This window comes from Corvus brachyrhynchos, unplaced genomic scaffold (genome assembly GCF_000691975.1).
Source record: "Corvus brachyrhynchos isolate BGI_N302 unplaced genomic scaffold, ASM69197v1 scaffold514, whole genome shotgun sequence".
Taxonomy (NCBI): domain Eukaryota; kingdom Metazoa; phylum Chordata; class Aves; order Passeriformes; family Corvidae; genus Corvus; species Corvus brachyrhynchos.
Window position 1 is genome coordinate 2,957,584 of NW_008238319.1, and position 15,004 is coordinate 2,972,587.

Below are 15,004 nucleotides of genomic sequence, written 5' to 3' on the forward strand. Positions count from 1 at the left end.
TTCACCCCCTGCCACAGCCTTTGGGTGACCAAAGCTTTGCCTTCCACCTGCTACCTTGTCAGCTGCCCATAAATCTTATCACCACCTATATTTATCTGTGATAACCCCACCTGCTTCATTTTCCCTTGCATTGAGCACCTTCCTCTTTCACCACTCAACATCCCTTTATTTCCTCAAAATCCACAAATTCACATTCCAGGCTGTGAAAATATTTCTGCCTTCACAGAAAAACACCCCCACATCAGCAGTATCTTCACCGATACAGTTCCCAACTTGTACCAGGAAACTTCCAGAGAATGTTTCTCACCAGCTTTCAAAGCAGCTCTCTCAAACAGCCCAATGTCTCCCTATTCCCTGCCCTGCTACAGCTCCAGTTTTTGTTGCTGCCCCACCAGACATTTTGGCCCCCACCCAAACTCCTTGTCCCTCATTGCTGTCATCTGGAACAAACTGTACTAATACTGTTTTAGCTGACTCTTCATCTCATTTTAATCCAAATTCAAAATATTCTTTATTCTCTTCCCTGTGAATTGTCTCTACTTCTCCCTCCTCCTGTGGCTCTGGAAAGCGTTAAGCCTGTAGCACACACGAATATTGTACTAATGAACTGAGAACACAGAGCTGGTCTTGCTTTTCTAAACAACAGCAAGAGAATAGAAAACAGATTAAGATATCCCATTAAATAAAAAAAACCCACCCTAATAAATTAGAATAAAATTCCACTTAGGCCTCCTATCATCTGTCTTAAATTGTCTTGGTGTTTAAAGCGTGCTTAAAGCCATTCTCTGAAACAGCTCAGGAAAAAATGTACTTGCAAAAGGCACCCAGAGCTACGAGTTTGCTTTTTCTGTCCTCATTCAAATGAGGAATAAAAACACAGATCTGCTGTGGGGCTGACAGTTTTGTGGATGGTGTCCTAACCCAGCTTTACTGCAGATAATGAAATAACCAATGGTTTTATTGAGCAAATGTGGTGATGAATATGGTAATACACAAAGAAAACTTGGTTTGAGCTGTCTTTTATTTCTAATTTTGAACACTAAGGGCATTCAGACAGTGCTTCACACTAAGCCAGTCCATCCCAATTCTTTCCTGGAGCTGACCTGGGATTGAAGGTCCTGGAATAACATCCCAGCCAAGTACATTGCATAAACATGCACAATTTCAGCTCAATTCCTATTACATTTCCATCCAATACTGGGCAACCAGTGAGTTAAAATTAGATTTTTTTTTTAATATCCTGAGTTGAAACACTTTGTTCTACCCCAATCCATCACTAGCTGTCAGAACTTTTAAGAGCAGTAATGCAAAAGTAATATTTTACCAGACAGCAGGATCTTAAGTGGAAATTAAAACACAATAGGAGTGTGACACATCTGTGCTGCTGCAGCCTCTCTTGTTGGTGAAAATTCTCTGGTTTGGTTTTACAGTTTGCTCAATAAAGTGTAATTTAGTTACAGTGTAAGCAAGGTTAAATGCTGCTGTCCGTGGCCAAGAGACAAGTAACAGAGTCTTCAAATGAGGGTTTTTTTCACATTTATTTGCTGTCTCTTGGCCAGGCACCAAGCTTTCATATTCACAGCAGCATAAAAAGCAACCAAAACAACAACAAAAATTCCTGAAGTGTCATTTGCAGCAGCAGGACTCCATAAATCACAGTGACATTCTCACCTCAGGTTCTGCCCCTGCAGTCTCTGCAGCTGCTTTATTCACACAGGTGACTGGATCAGCTTTATTATGCACTAGGAGACCCCTGTCCCATTCCCTGCCCCACTTTTATCTCAGGAAACATCTTCCATGAGGATTTAATGTGCCAAAATGTAGCTCTCTCCCAGCTTTCCTCCTTGCAGCCCCTGCCTTGGGCTGTGGATGATGAGCTGCAGGTCCAGATCCAGCCTGGGCTTCTCCTGATCCTGGACACACTCACACCCCTGGAGTCCAACAGTCTCAGATCATGCAAAAACAGAGGCTCAGCAAGATAATCCAATCCCAAGGACTAACCTCAGTTGTCTGGGCAGGTAAAACTCAGCCCTTGGTTGGCCTCATTAGGAAAAACAAAGCTCAAATTGAATCCCAGCTCCTGATCTGAAGTGCAGGGGAGACATCAGGTCATGGATCAGCCGCACAAAGAGAAAGAGGAAATATCAAAATGTACCAACACACATCTTGTGTGGGTTTTTATGCTAGAAGGGAAAATTAGCAAAGCCTTCAGGACAGAAGTAATTCAAGGTTAGGAGCAGCCCCTCCACTTCCAGCTGCAAAGAGGCTGTTCCACATCCCACTGGATGTGCCCTGGAGGAGTTTGGCATCAGAGAGTCTGTGCTGGAAAACAGGATGGAAAGAGGAACTGTTCTTGACAGCATCTGCTGGTTCTCATTTAACAGCCATAAACTGCAATTCTGCTTTTAAAAGGCACGATGTTTTACCTTCATAGTTCACAGGCTTTATTCACTACATTATAAAGTAAATTTAATCCAAACCCATCTATTGAAACAACATTCTTGGGGTATAACAGAAGAAGTGATACCCTTAAATTCCCATTGCTATTGCAAAATATTTCTGCTGAAATGTGGGAAGAAAAATGGGGAAGAAAGATCTCTGTAATGCCATCAGTATTACAGATCCAAATTCTTTTAAATTACACACAGAAAATCCTCCTCCCCTGAAGGATTTAATAGCAAAGCTGCAAAGAGCACCTACATATTAAGAAGTCTTTATTAAATATCCAGAATATGTTATGTGGTATTTATTCCTTTCCTAGAGTGCATTATCATCAGCACTTGCACAACAATGTATAATTTAAATCAATAGCAAAGTTCTCATTGAAATCTTTGAAAGCACCTTATACCCTCATTTACTAAAAGCACTCATCTGCAGAGAGTGTTTGTGTTATTTATTAGAATTAATGAAATCCTTCTGTACTAGGTTAAAATGCACATCTTGTAAGTCCTCAAGGGCCTGGCTGAAAAGAAAAATAAAGTTTTACAGGACCTATTTTAGCAGAGGTAAAAAATGTCCATCAGTCAACAACCTGGTCTGTTAAAACATTATCATGAAAGGAATATTAGTTTCAGAATATTTCATTTTCAAATAGTAAATGTTCTTCTTGGTTTGGTAACATTTTAATCTGCTTTCTTGTATTACACGTACCAAAAAGGAAAAACAAAAAAAAATTGCTGTGGTGTGACAATTCCAATTTGTTCAGTGGACCAGGAAATATTGCTGTCCAGTTCTCAGGCTTTAGGAGATGAGCCTCTACTGCAAATGAGGAAATCAGAGAGCACAGAGTGCTGCTGCTGCTGCTGCTAAATATGTGAAAAATGAGAAAAATGCAGAATAATAGCAATTCACGTGTTTGCTGCATGGCATTTTAAGATGAATTTTACCAGAAAGAAATCTTTCATGTCATTTTAAGATGAATTTTACCAAAAAAACCTTTTGTGGGAGTGAACTTCCAATCCCCTCATGACATTTATGCCTTATTGAGTAATTTGAGACCCATTTGAGAGAGGCAGAAATCTCAAGGGTAGGGAGTTTACAACAACAAACAAGGAGGGAAGTAACACAAAATCAGACAAACCAGAGGGCGGATCAGAGGGATCCATGAAGGTCAGAGGAAAAACAGAATCCAAATCCAGCTGAATGACCTAACTGAGCATGAAAACTGGACATTATCAGCATCCTGGTTCAACAGGAAACTTCCCTCTGGAGCTAAAACAAAAAGTGTTATTTAATATTTGTCTTACAGTAGAGCTCAGCTAAGATTAGGAAACTATTTTGTTGCTTTTGAGTCCTCAGAGTTGGAGTTGCTTCACATCAGTAATTTTTTTCTTCCACCATCTTTCAAGGCCACTTCTGGTGCCCTTGAAGGATTAGAACTGACATCACTCTGGGTTTTTTTAATGTTTTAAGTGTATTTTAACTGTGGCAAAAGCTGTTTGAGCCTCCCAACACCTCTGGGCTCATCCACAGGGTGCATAAAAAGAGCCTGTGACACTCTGACTTGTTAAACCCTGCAAAGAGCGCAAAGGCAGAGCCCTGCCCGTTGCTGCAGCACCCAGGGGTGCAGGCTTTGTGCCGGGATTAGCTCCCACATGCCAGCCCTGCAATCACAATCAGCACTCCAGAGCCTCCCACAGCAGCCACAAAGGTCAGGCTCAGCTGCTCTTCCCAATTATTCCCCAGCCTGGACAAGAGCAAACACTGGGACTCGTGGGCTGGGCTTAACGCTGAAGTGCAAAAGCTGCTCAGCTTCTCTTTAACATCTTTTTGGTTTCATCACTGCCATTTGGAAGATTTTGGGTGATTTTTTAAAAATATATTTTCTCGAGGCTCATTGGGCTTGTTAAACCACCCGGAGTGGGACAAGCAGACCACAAAGGCAGCTGGACTCCGAGCCTGAACTTTTAAACCCAAGAGTTGTGAAATACTAATCCTGGAGTGAGGAAAAATGGATTTGCTCAGGTTTAGAGGGCCAGAATGATCAATCAGCACACAAAGGACTCCTTTCATCACTAATGTGCTTTTGCTGGGAATAATATATGTAAGAAAAATGGAGTTTTTAACCTTTTCTCCAGAGAACCACTGCTTTTCAGAACTACTCGACGGCAGCGATGGGGATGAAGAGGAAATACTTGTCTGTGGAGAAGATTTAGAGCTTAATCCTTTTGATGGCTTGCCTTACTCCTCCCGTTATTATAGACTGATGAAAGAGAGAGAAGAGCTTCCAATATGGAAGGAGAAATGTACTTTCATGGAAAGTTTGCTTCATAATCAAATTGTGATTGTGTCAGGAGATGCTAAGACTGGCAAGAGCTCCCAGGTCAGTACAACAGACTTGGTTGGGGGTTTTAAAATGTATTTTTAGAACATTTAATGAGGTATGAATTGCAGAGTTTCTATAACTATTGTGATCCAAGTATTAAGGTCAGAGAGGGAAAGTGAAATACAGAAAGTGAATAAAGATTAATGCGGTCAAATACAGATTTAAGATACATTGAACATTTTAATAACTTTCTTCTAGTACTCAAAAGAATTTCCACTTTGAGTTTTGGTTCTGATTGGTGCTGTATCAGGAAAGAAATACAGGGGGTTTGTCAGAAGGTGAAAAAATTTCTCAGGGAGTGAAGGACTGAAATCAGCAGGGCTGCTTCTCAGGGAGAATTAATGGTCTTTCCCTCCCTTCAGCCAGGAGCAAATGTTCTCTGCAACAGCACAAAATTACTTTACAAAACTCATGTTAAAAGACATCACTGAAGCCAAGATCTCAGTTGAGTCTAAGCACACAAATATCAGCCAGGACTATGAAATTCTGCTCTAACAATATATAACAACCCAGGTCTGTTGTCACAGTGAGCAGACAAGAATTTTCAAGTGTTACCAGCCAAGATATTATTGTTTATGACTGGGATCAGGAGAAAACTTTCTTGCAGGTAAAGCTGTAGGATATTTACTGTTGCAGGGCATTTCATATATCCTAGAGACTTCAATGCTGGACGTTTCTAGAGATCACATATTGAACCAGAGACATCACACTTCTCCCTGAAAATTCCTACATTCCAATAAAAATGATACACACCCACCTGGGGCCTGGAATAACTTTTGGAGTGCCAAGAATTTACCCCTTGTTATTGACTGTAATTTACACACAAAAAACTTGTGTAATAGTAAACAACTTGCTAAGAAATGTTAGATTTTAAATTGCCCTTTAACAAGGAAATTTGTATTGAACCTTTAATAAGATGTAGCACATTGCTGCTTGGTTTTTAAGCATTTCTAGAAAAGCATATAACTATCCAGAAATAAATTATATGTGGTTGATGCACCTAGTTTAAATGAAGGATTTGAAACCTAATATGTCCATTAAAATAGTATTTATAATGCAATTTTAATTTCTCATAACAACAACACATGAATATTTTCTAGTGTTGATGTTATGTAAATATATAAATCAGAGAGCTGCTGTGTAAGTTCCGGCAGCAGTTCAGTTTCAGTTATCTCTGTTTGCAGAGTAATTCATCTGAAATTACAGATATTGGCTGTGACATTTGTCAGCTTGAAATCCTGTTTTTCCTGGGACGTGTTTTCCATGGGTATGGAGCAGCAGGGGCAGGTTTGCTGCTGAGCCAGCTCGGAACTCAACAGCACCGAGCTCGCTGGATCCATCGGCACATTCTCATAGTGACCCTGCTGTCACCTGCTCCCCAGAGGCCACTTCTGCCCCTTCCGCAGTAAATTCCAACTCGCCTGAGTCCAGCGGAACAATTCCCAGATAAACCTTCCAGTCCCTGGTGAGAATTTAAGAGATCCCAGGTGCTGACATTGATAATTCCCGTGCGTGGCGCAGCCGCCGGCGAGCAGCGAGCGCCCAGCTTGATTGAGTTGTTCCATGGGGCTGAAAGAATTCCAATTGCTCGGAATTCCAGTCCCAGCTAAGCAGGTCCAGCACTAACCCCTGGTGTCCTGGTGTCCCTGCAGGTCCCGCAGTGGTGTGCTGAGCACTGCCTGGCCGTGCGGCCCCGCAGGGCCGTGGTGTGCACGCAGGTGCTCCGCCAGGCCGCCCTGGGGCTGGCCCTGCGCGTGGCCGACCAGATGGACGTCAACCTCGGCCACGAGGTCGGGTATTCCGTGCCTTTGGAGAGCTGCGGCACCGCTGAAACCATCCTGAGGTTGGTGCGTTTGGGGGTTGGAGGCCTTCGGGCCAAGGTGTAGCTGGAGGAGATGGCGGCTGACAGCGCTGCAGGTCAAAGCTGTAGAGTATTTTAAAATCACTGAATGTACTGAGGTGGAAGGGAGCCACCAGGATCATCCATTCCAGCCCCTGGCCCTGCACAGACACCCCAACAACCCCACCCTGGGCATCCCTGGCAGCGCTGTCCCAACGCTCCTGGAGCTCTGGCAGCCTCGGGGCCGTGCCCATTCCCTGGGGAGCCTGGGCAGTGCCCAGCACCCTCTGGGGGAAGAACCTTTCCCTGATATCCAACCTAAATCCCCCCTGGCACAACTTCAGGCCATTCCCTCAGTCCTGACCCCCACAGAGCAGAGATCAGTACCCGCCCCCACTTTTTCCCCTCACATGGAAGTTTTAGACTGCAATAAGCTCTTCCCTCAGTCTCCTCGTCAGAGATTTTGGGATGACTCAATAAGAACTAAAAGGCTTAAAGGAGATATTGTCTGCTAAATCAAAGTAGAGATTTAAGTGGTCAAGGTTACTGTCCATGCAAAACTTCATTAAGCACCTCAGTAACCTCTATTTCTTTTCCTCTACTCTTTTTTTTCTATTTTCCAATACAGGAGTGTTCATTACCATAAGAGAACATAGGATAATTTTTCCCAAAGTAAGGTTAAAATTCAAAAGCAATCAAAAAACATGGCTAAAAGAGGGTATACCCAGAAACAAGAGGAAAATAGAATCCAGGGGGATTTTTGGGAGATAAGAAATGCACTTAATGTAGTAAGTACAGGCCGGTGATGGCAGCAACACAGGGATTCAGCTCTTGAGCCTCCCAGAAAGTTATGAGAGTTATTTTCTCTGGGTCCTTAATATGGCAGGCACAAACTATGATATCCAGATCACAAGCTTTTTTCTCAGCTACTGGTTTCCAGTGCAGAAGAGGATACTCACCACTTCTGAAAATCAATTTCCACTCTTCCTCTTGCCTGTCCTTTCTCTTTCCGTGGAGAACTCCTTAAGCCTCATCCTGCAGCAGAACTTCCTGCAGCTGCTCCTGTTGTGAGGGAGATGAATCCCTTCCTCTCAGACATCAAAACCTGCTTCAAGAATTCCAAGTCCTGCTGAGCAACACAACAAAAATAATATCCTTTAAAAAACTTCCAGCAGCAGGGATAGAAGTGAGAAGGGCCTTTTGGTATAAGTTAATTGCTCATCTTGGTTCAGGCTCTGCCTCAAGTGCACCTTCTTTTCCTCTTCTAAAAGGATTAGTTCCTAGCTCAGGAATTGTTTATGGCATGTGATATGCTTAGATAGTTTGGAAGATGAATAGGTTATGATTTTAGGGCAGAAGTATTTCTGCTTTTGCCTGGAGCATCCTTTCCACCACCGTGCCACTGAGTGGTATTGAATCACACCGGGTTTGTAGCTACTTAAGGAAGGATTTAAACATGTGACTGAGGCTGTGATGTGTCTGCAAAGTACTCTCTGTTCTTATCAAATCTTTCTTGTTGGAACACAAAGAACCAAGCTGCCCCCAAGAAACTGAATTAATTTCTCACAATAATTTCCAAGAGCTTGGTAGAGTTTTGTGCATCTGTGCTGCAGGTACTGCACAGATGAGATGCTCCAGAGGGAAATGATGTCCACGCACCTATGCTGAACCATTATGGTGTCATTGTCTTGGATGATGTGCACGAAAGGACTGTGGCAACAGATGCACTGCTTGGCCTTCTGAAAGATGTCTTGAGAGCAAGAGCAGAGCTGAGGCTGGTGATCCTCACTGCCCCCCACATGTCCAGCACCCTGCAGGATTTCTGTGGCAGCACCCCGGTGATCCGAGTGCAGAGCAGGCACCGCGCTGAGGTCGTGTACTCCTGCAGCATCCACAGGGACCCCTTCCTGTCTGCTCTGAGGCTGCTCTTTGAGATACACCACACCAAAGAGAAGGGGGACATTGTCATCTTCCTGGCATGTGAGCAAGTAAGTTATTAACCTGTTCTCTTTGGGATTTTAATCAGGAAATGTGTGCTTTTATCTGACCGATAAATATCTTATTGCCAGGAGCTAAGACAGCAGATGTGCCACCAGGTTTTATCATTTCAGGGTTTTCCTTCAAAGAAGTCATGGCATCCATAACACTATAAAATATCTATATAACATATAAATATTGTGTAACTAATATATACATTTTCTATACAGAAAGGCCACCATCCTTCTGTGATGCAAAAAGCAGCACACAGGGGCACAGGCCACAAGGGCAGGGATTTAATACATTGCAACCTATCCTGGCACTGGGCATCCCACACTTGGTGTTATCCCTGTTTTGTGGCAATGGACACATGGGCACAGGTCCAGTCTCCATCAGTGTCCTACTGCACAGGAATGTTTTTACCTTAAACATCCCAACGAGATTTTTCCATTTGGATTCCACTTCCCATCCATTGGTGTGCACAACAGCAAGAGGGAAATGTCACTCCAGAGGTGGGAAAGAAAACCCAGGAATCTCCATGGGCTTGGCCATTCTAAATAGTGGCACCTCTGAATCTCTGCAGACAGCAGTGATTCCCTAAATTCACTGCACCAGCAGGTCCTTTATAGCTGTCAAAGCAATCTGACAATCAAATAAATATTTCTATTATTATTATTATTATCCTGATTGTAATCCCCAATCTTCCACTGTGTGTCATTAAATCTGCTTTAGAACAACAAATTCACCAGGAAATAATGACTTTTCACAAGCAAAGATAATTTACCATAAACTACCCAGGTGATGTTTGCTGCTTTTCACTGTAAAAAGGGGGATGGATATGAAACACTTTTAATAATGTTAATAATCAGTTTTAAACCTCATAGACACAACTTTTACAAATGATGAAGTAATGAATTCTCTGTGTTAGTCCCCTTATTTACAAGAGGTAATGTCAGAGAAAAACACACACCCTTTCCATATCAAAGGATTGGGAAGAAAGTTTTATTTCTGCTTAAAAGGTTTTTTTTGACAGGCAGATTACCCTCAAAACTAAAATAAGAATTTGTTCTTTGCTGAGAAGAGATCACTCATTTTTCTCCCTCACAATGAACAGAAGACTCATTATGAACCAGAACATCCGATGAATTCTTGTTTAACTGTGATTTAAAGTATCATATTGGTAATGGTTCACTGTTCCCAAGCACTCAACTGTCTTTAAAACTAAACAAAAATATGAATTAACCAAGAACATCAGGATTTATGAGCTGCCCTGCTGCCAGCCTTGCTATTACATGTCATTCTTGTATCTTTATAACAATTTTTATAGAGCACTTTCAACCTCTAACTACTGTAAATGTGGTGCCACTCTCAAAGAGAAACTCAGTCTGGCTTTTCAATTTTGCAAAACATTTGCTAATAAAAATGCTTTTAAAAAAATTCCCTTTCAGACTGAGCAAGCCCATGAATTATTTTTGTGTGCCTTTCAAAAAATTGTGCAGAACATAAATGATTTCTTATTAAAAACCCCCTCAATAACAAAACCCTAAACCAACAACAAAAACTTTTGCAATTCATATCCAACCCCTGGATTTGTGAACTATTTTAAAGGTGATGTCCCATCAACACAAGTTAAGGACATTTTATTGACTTTATTAAATCTTGATAGAGTTTATTAATCATGAGGGGAAAAAAATTCAAACCTTTACAATACTTATATCTTCTTAAGTATAATAATTAAGGGAAAGTAGGCAGGTTTCTAAGTATTTTGATCATTTGAGGTGTTGTAATTGGACTAAGAATATAATAATTTCATGAGGAAAAATGTATTTCTCTTGATTACAGGAAATTGAAAAAGCTTATCAGATGATCAGACAGGAACAGTCCAATTTAAACCCTGACCTTGGAGAACTCATCCCCATCCCTTTATACCCCACAAAACAAGACCTGACTCCCAAACCAACTCAAGACAAACAGAAATGCTGCAAAAAATACAGGAGGAAAGTGCTACTCACCACCAGCTTTGGAGAATCTTTGATCTGGACTAAAAACGTGACCTTTGTCATCGATGTTGGTGTGGAGAGAAGAAAGGTCAGTAAAGGGAACCAGAAGCACTTTGCCAAAAATAAACTCTGCATGAGGGCCTTTGCAGGGCAGGGGAAAGGGAATTGTGCAGCTCAGATTAATGCAAATAGCTTCTGGAGGCTCACATGTTTTTCTCTTCTTTCACAGCACAGGTTCTATGAGATTTCTAACAAGCAAATTAATAGACTTTAAATCATTTTCATGGACATGTCATGTGAAAACCCAGCAAGAAATCACAATTACTTCTCAACTTTAATCAGAAATCAGTTTTTGAAGTTTCAAAAGCCAGGTGAACGCTCCCAGCTGAAACTGCCACTCAGTTGGGCACCAAACCAATGACAATTCATTTGCAAAATACCTCTCACCTGAGTTCTGGCCTTTCAGCCATAACTCTCTTTTCAGTATCTTACAGATACAGCAAAATACAATCAGTTCTTGGGCACCTATTGGCAGATCTCCTGGTTTAGTAGATTAATCTCATCCCTTATTTAATGACTTAGTAATTGCTCACAGGGGGAATTTCTATTTTTTTAAAGCTGCTTGTGCTCCTCCTGGACATGTGCTCCCATCCAAGTACCTCCAAATGCTGCAATTTATCTAATTAATACTTGATCTTCCACAGTTCATTCTAAGTTTGGCCTCAGTTCTTGTTTTCCACTCTGGGAAGGATTAGTGCAGCTGCAAAAAAAGAAATCTCTCATTTCTTTTATTTCAACAAAAGTGATGTTCTAGGGAATGAGTAACTGTGTAGGAACATGGACTGGAGAGCTGCACTACTACAGGCTTTGTAACTTTCCTACTTAAAGTAAATATTCCAGTAACAGGCAAAAGAAACAACATAATACAGTTCCTTTCAATAAAACAAGGTGGAATAACCAAAATTGTAGTTAGGTGTTCCTAAAATTTTGGAGCAGGGATCATTAATCCTTGATTGGCCTTGCAAGTAGTTCAGGGAAAAGCTTATGAACTACCAGTACCTTTCATTTTCATTGCAAAAATCTGTCATTTTAAACGGTTTTAAACTGGGAATTATAAACTAACTCAGTCTCAAGGCAAGCTAAAAAAAAAGTCACACTTTTGTGTGCAAGGACAAAGAGCCTAAAAGCAGTTTTCAATTAGACCATGCTTACTTCTTAAACTTATTCCTACAGCTGCAGTTTTCTTGGATGACAGAAGTGAATTTCATTTCCATGATAACCTGAAGCCCAAAGTGAAATTCAATGAATTAAAAATTTTGTTAATTTAAAATACAAAGCAATGGGAACAAAACAGATCCAACAGTCCTGGTATCTATCAAATCACCTCTATCAGTGATGTAATTTTTACCTTTAATTCAATTATTTTGTTTAGTCCTGTGATTATTCCTCCCTCACCAGTTCAAATTCTCATTCAGTCTTTGTGGCTCAAAGGCAGCTGAGCACAGAGGGAAGAGGCAAAGTTTTGTGCAGACCAAAATCCCACCTGAGTGTTGCAGCTGGGATATATCAGCAATTTACCTGCAGGAAAAGAAATTTGTTCCCTGCACTGAAGGATATTTTATCTTTTTTAATGAAAACCCTGCTTAAAGCAGACAGAGTTGACTCAAAAGACAGGAGTGGAAAGCTGCCTTATCCAGGCAGTTTTATGTCTTGCTGGACACTACAGGCTTGTGGCCAGAGCAGTGAGTGAATCAGCTCCTCAGCTTAATCAAAATAAAGCATAATGAAGAAAAATATAAAACATGGCATCATATATCTCTAATACAGCCTTTGCCCCCCGTTCCAGATTGCCAGGTTTCAGTATTAAGACAAAAATCTGGAGTTGGGGAACAAAATGCTATGAGAAACTGTTGATATTCTGTCACTGGAAGAAAGAAATAATATTTTTTGATGGGTTTTTTGATGAGACCATTTTCTGCTTTAGTAAGGTACATTTCTCCAGGAAAAAAAACATTTATCTTAGAGCACACTTAGCGTGACTGCAAAACATCTGTCAGTTTGTCAGGGTGCTGAGTGCTCTCCTGTCCAAGCTGCTGAAATAAAAAGAAATGAAAACTGTTACTGCCCTTTCTGTAAAATGACTAGAGAGAAATTCAGTGCAGACCATTCATATTTTTGCAGCCCTTGTGTACTTATCTGATGCTTGGTATCTCTTTCATTTAAAGGTGTACAATCCTAGAATCAGAGCAGACTCTGTTCTAACCCAGCCTATCAGCCAAAGTCGAGCAGAGATGCATAAACAAATTCTGGGCATGTCTCCATCAGGTAGAAATATTAGCTCAAAATTTAAATCCATTAGCTCAAATTATTAATACAACCAACGTGGCAACACGCAGAGGAAGCATTTTAAAAAAGGTAATTTTCCTGAATTCTCTTTCAGGGAAAATCTTCTGCTTGTATCCTGAAGAATTTACTTATAAGGAAATGAAGCCACAAGTTCCAGCCAAAGTTCAGGAATCCAACCTCACCAGCATGGTCCTGTTCCTGAAGAGGATGGACATAGCAGGCTTTGCACACTGTGACTTCATCAGCAGCCCAGGTGAGGGGATGCACCAATTTGCCATATGTTTATTATTATTTTAGAAATTATTTACGGGTTAATTTTGCCCTGTTGCTCACAGGACCGTTTTTTATTTAAGGACTTGTGATAATATCACCCTGCTTTTACCACTTACCTGCTACAGCAGTTCTCAGCTCAATAACACTTAGAAAAAAGACCATAAAGTATCTGAATGGAATTGGAATGTTAAAAAAAGAAAAGTCAATATTCCAAATATCTTCTCATCTAGGTTCCATATTATTTTCCTGCAACCCACAAAGAAAATCTGTTCCCCATTGTACGAGGCATTGTACAGATATCCAACAGAATATATTCCTTTAATCAAAATTTTACAACCCAAATAAACCACTGTTGTTACCTAGGGGACGTGTGTGGAAGAAATGAGCTTCCTCCTTATCCTCCAGCATCTCCCACCTCAAATTTACAATGGGCTGCCCCCTAAGGACAATATTCCTTATAAAATAAACCCAAATACACTTTCAGTACTAAGCAGGGAAGACACTGAATTCTGAGGTAAGGGTCTGAAGGAAGTTGCCTGGTTTTTCCCCCTGACTTCATAATTTAGGGTTTTTTCTATAGAAGGATATTTTCCTCTGTTCTGGCTTATCACAAAACCCAAGTGCCACTGCAAGTTCTGCTGTTGCTTTGAAACTCATTAAAGTGAGGGGAAATAGTCCTGGTTTCATTGGTTTGGGGATTGCTGGCTTCATTCTGATAATTTTCCAGTGCAAACAAGAAAAACTTTTGTATTGTCCTGCCTTTCCTCGTGCACATACACAAAATTGGAATGATCACTTCTCTTCTATGTGCTGTGCACTGTAATTAATCAGTAATAAAGTGTTAATCCCCACTGTTGGATGTTGCAATAGATAGTTAACTGGAATTTTTAAGAAGAATTTATTCTACTTTTTCCCTCATCTGCTTGTTTAGTAGAAACATGCCTAAAAGAAATCAGAAAAAACATGGTCAGTCTGATGGTAATTCAAAACCAATGAGAACTGGAGTCTTTTGGCCTTGAGAGTGTCACCTCCTGTGCTTAATCCACAAAAACTGCATGGAAAATGCTTATGGAATACAGTTTGCTTCCACTCAAATTTAAATGTATTTTACTATTTTAAAAAAATCTACTTAAACATATTTGTGTTTTTCCTGGATATGAAGAAAGTTGTTCTTGAACTGTAGAAGGAATTAGTAAAATTTTATTAGGGAAAGCATTTGGCATTTTTGGATTTAAAGGTGCAATGGGGAGAGAGCATGAAATGCTAGAGGCACTTAAGGGTTTCACAGATGTAGGAGTTCTAAGTTTTGGCTGTATTTTTGGATAATGCAGCTGAAGAAAAGCATTGTTCTGATGTGTCAAAAATGCATTTGATAAATGTATGGGCTTTACTTGGATGGACATTAAATATGAAAAAGTTTTTGCTAACTACATCAAGAGTGCCCCATCCAGGTACTGAACCGTTTTAGGAACTACTGAACAGTGTGAGGAATGCTGGACAAACTGCCTGAATGAGGGAAAACTCCCACAAACACTGCAGGAGTCCTCTGAAAGCAGAGGAGAAAGTCTGCACAATTTCCTTGTCTCCTTCCTGTCCTACACAATTAAACATTTGAGAGAGAGCTTTAATGATCCAGCACAGCTCTTCTTTTACCCAGGATACATCACACACTGGCTTGCTTTCCACTTTGGAGCAGGCAGTGAACTTTTTTTCCTAGTAGCACTTTTAGATTGATCCCTACAC

The 15,004-nt window shown here is 40.8% G+C and overlaps 1 protein-coding gene across 1 annotated transcript in view; it reads left to right on the forward strand.

Moving 5' to 3' along the window:
• The first annotated feature begins 1,673 nt into the window (after positions 1 to 1,673).
• Positions 1,674 to 15,004, forward strand: part of DHX32 (DEAH-box helicase 32 (putative)) — a 23,420-nt gene continuing 10,089 nt past the window's right edge. Inside the window, 7 exon segments of the mRNA XM_017733870.1 lie at positions 1,674 to 4,822; positions 6,478 to 6,668; positions 8,279 to 8,321; positions 8,324 to 8,653; positions 10,485 to 10,730; positions 12,868 to 12,967; positions 13,083 to 13,241. Of these exon segments, the coding sequence (XP_017589359.1) occupies positions 4,553 to 4,822; positions 6,478 to 6,668; positions 8,279 to 8,321; positions 8,324 to 8,653; positions 10,485 to 10,730; positions 12,868 to 12,967; positions 13,083 to 13,241 (1,339 nt within the window). The 5' untranslated portion in view covers positions 1,674 to 4,552.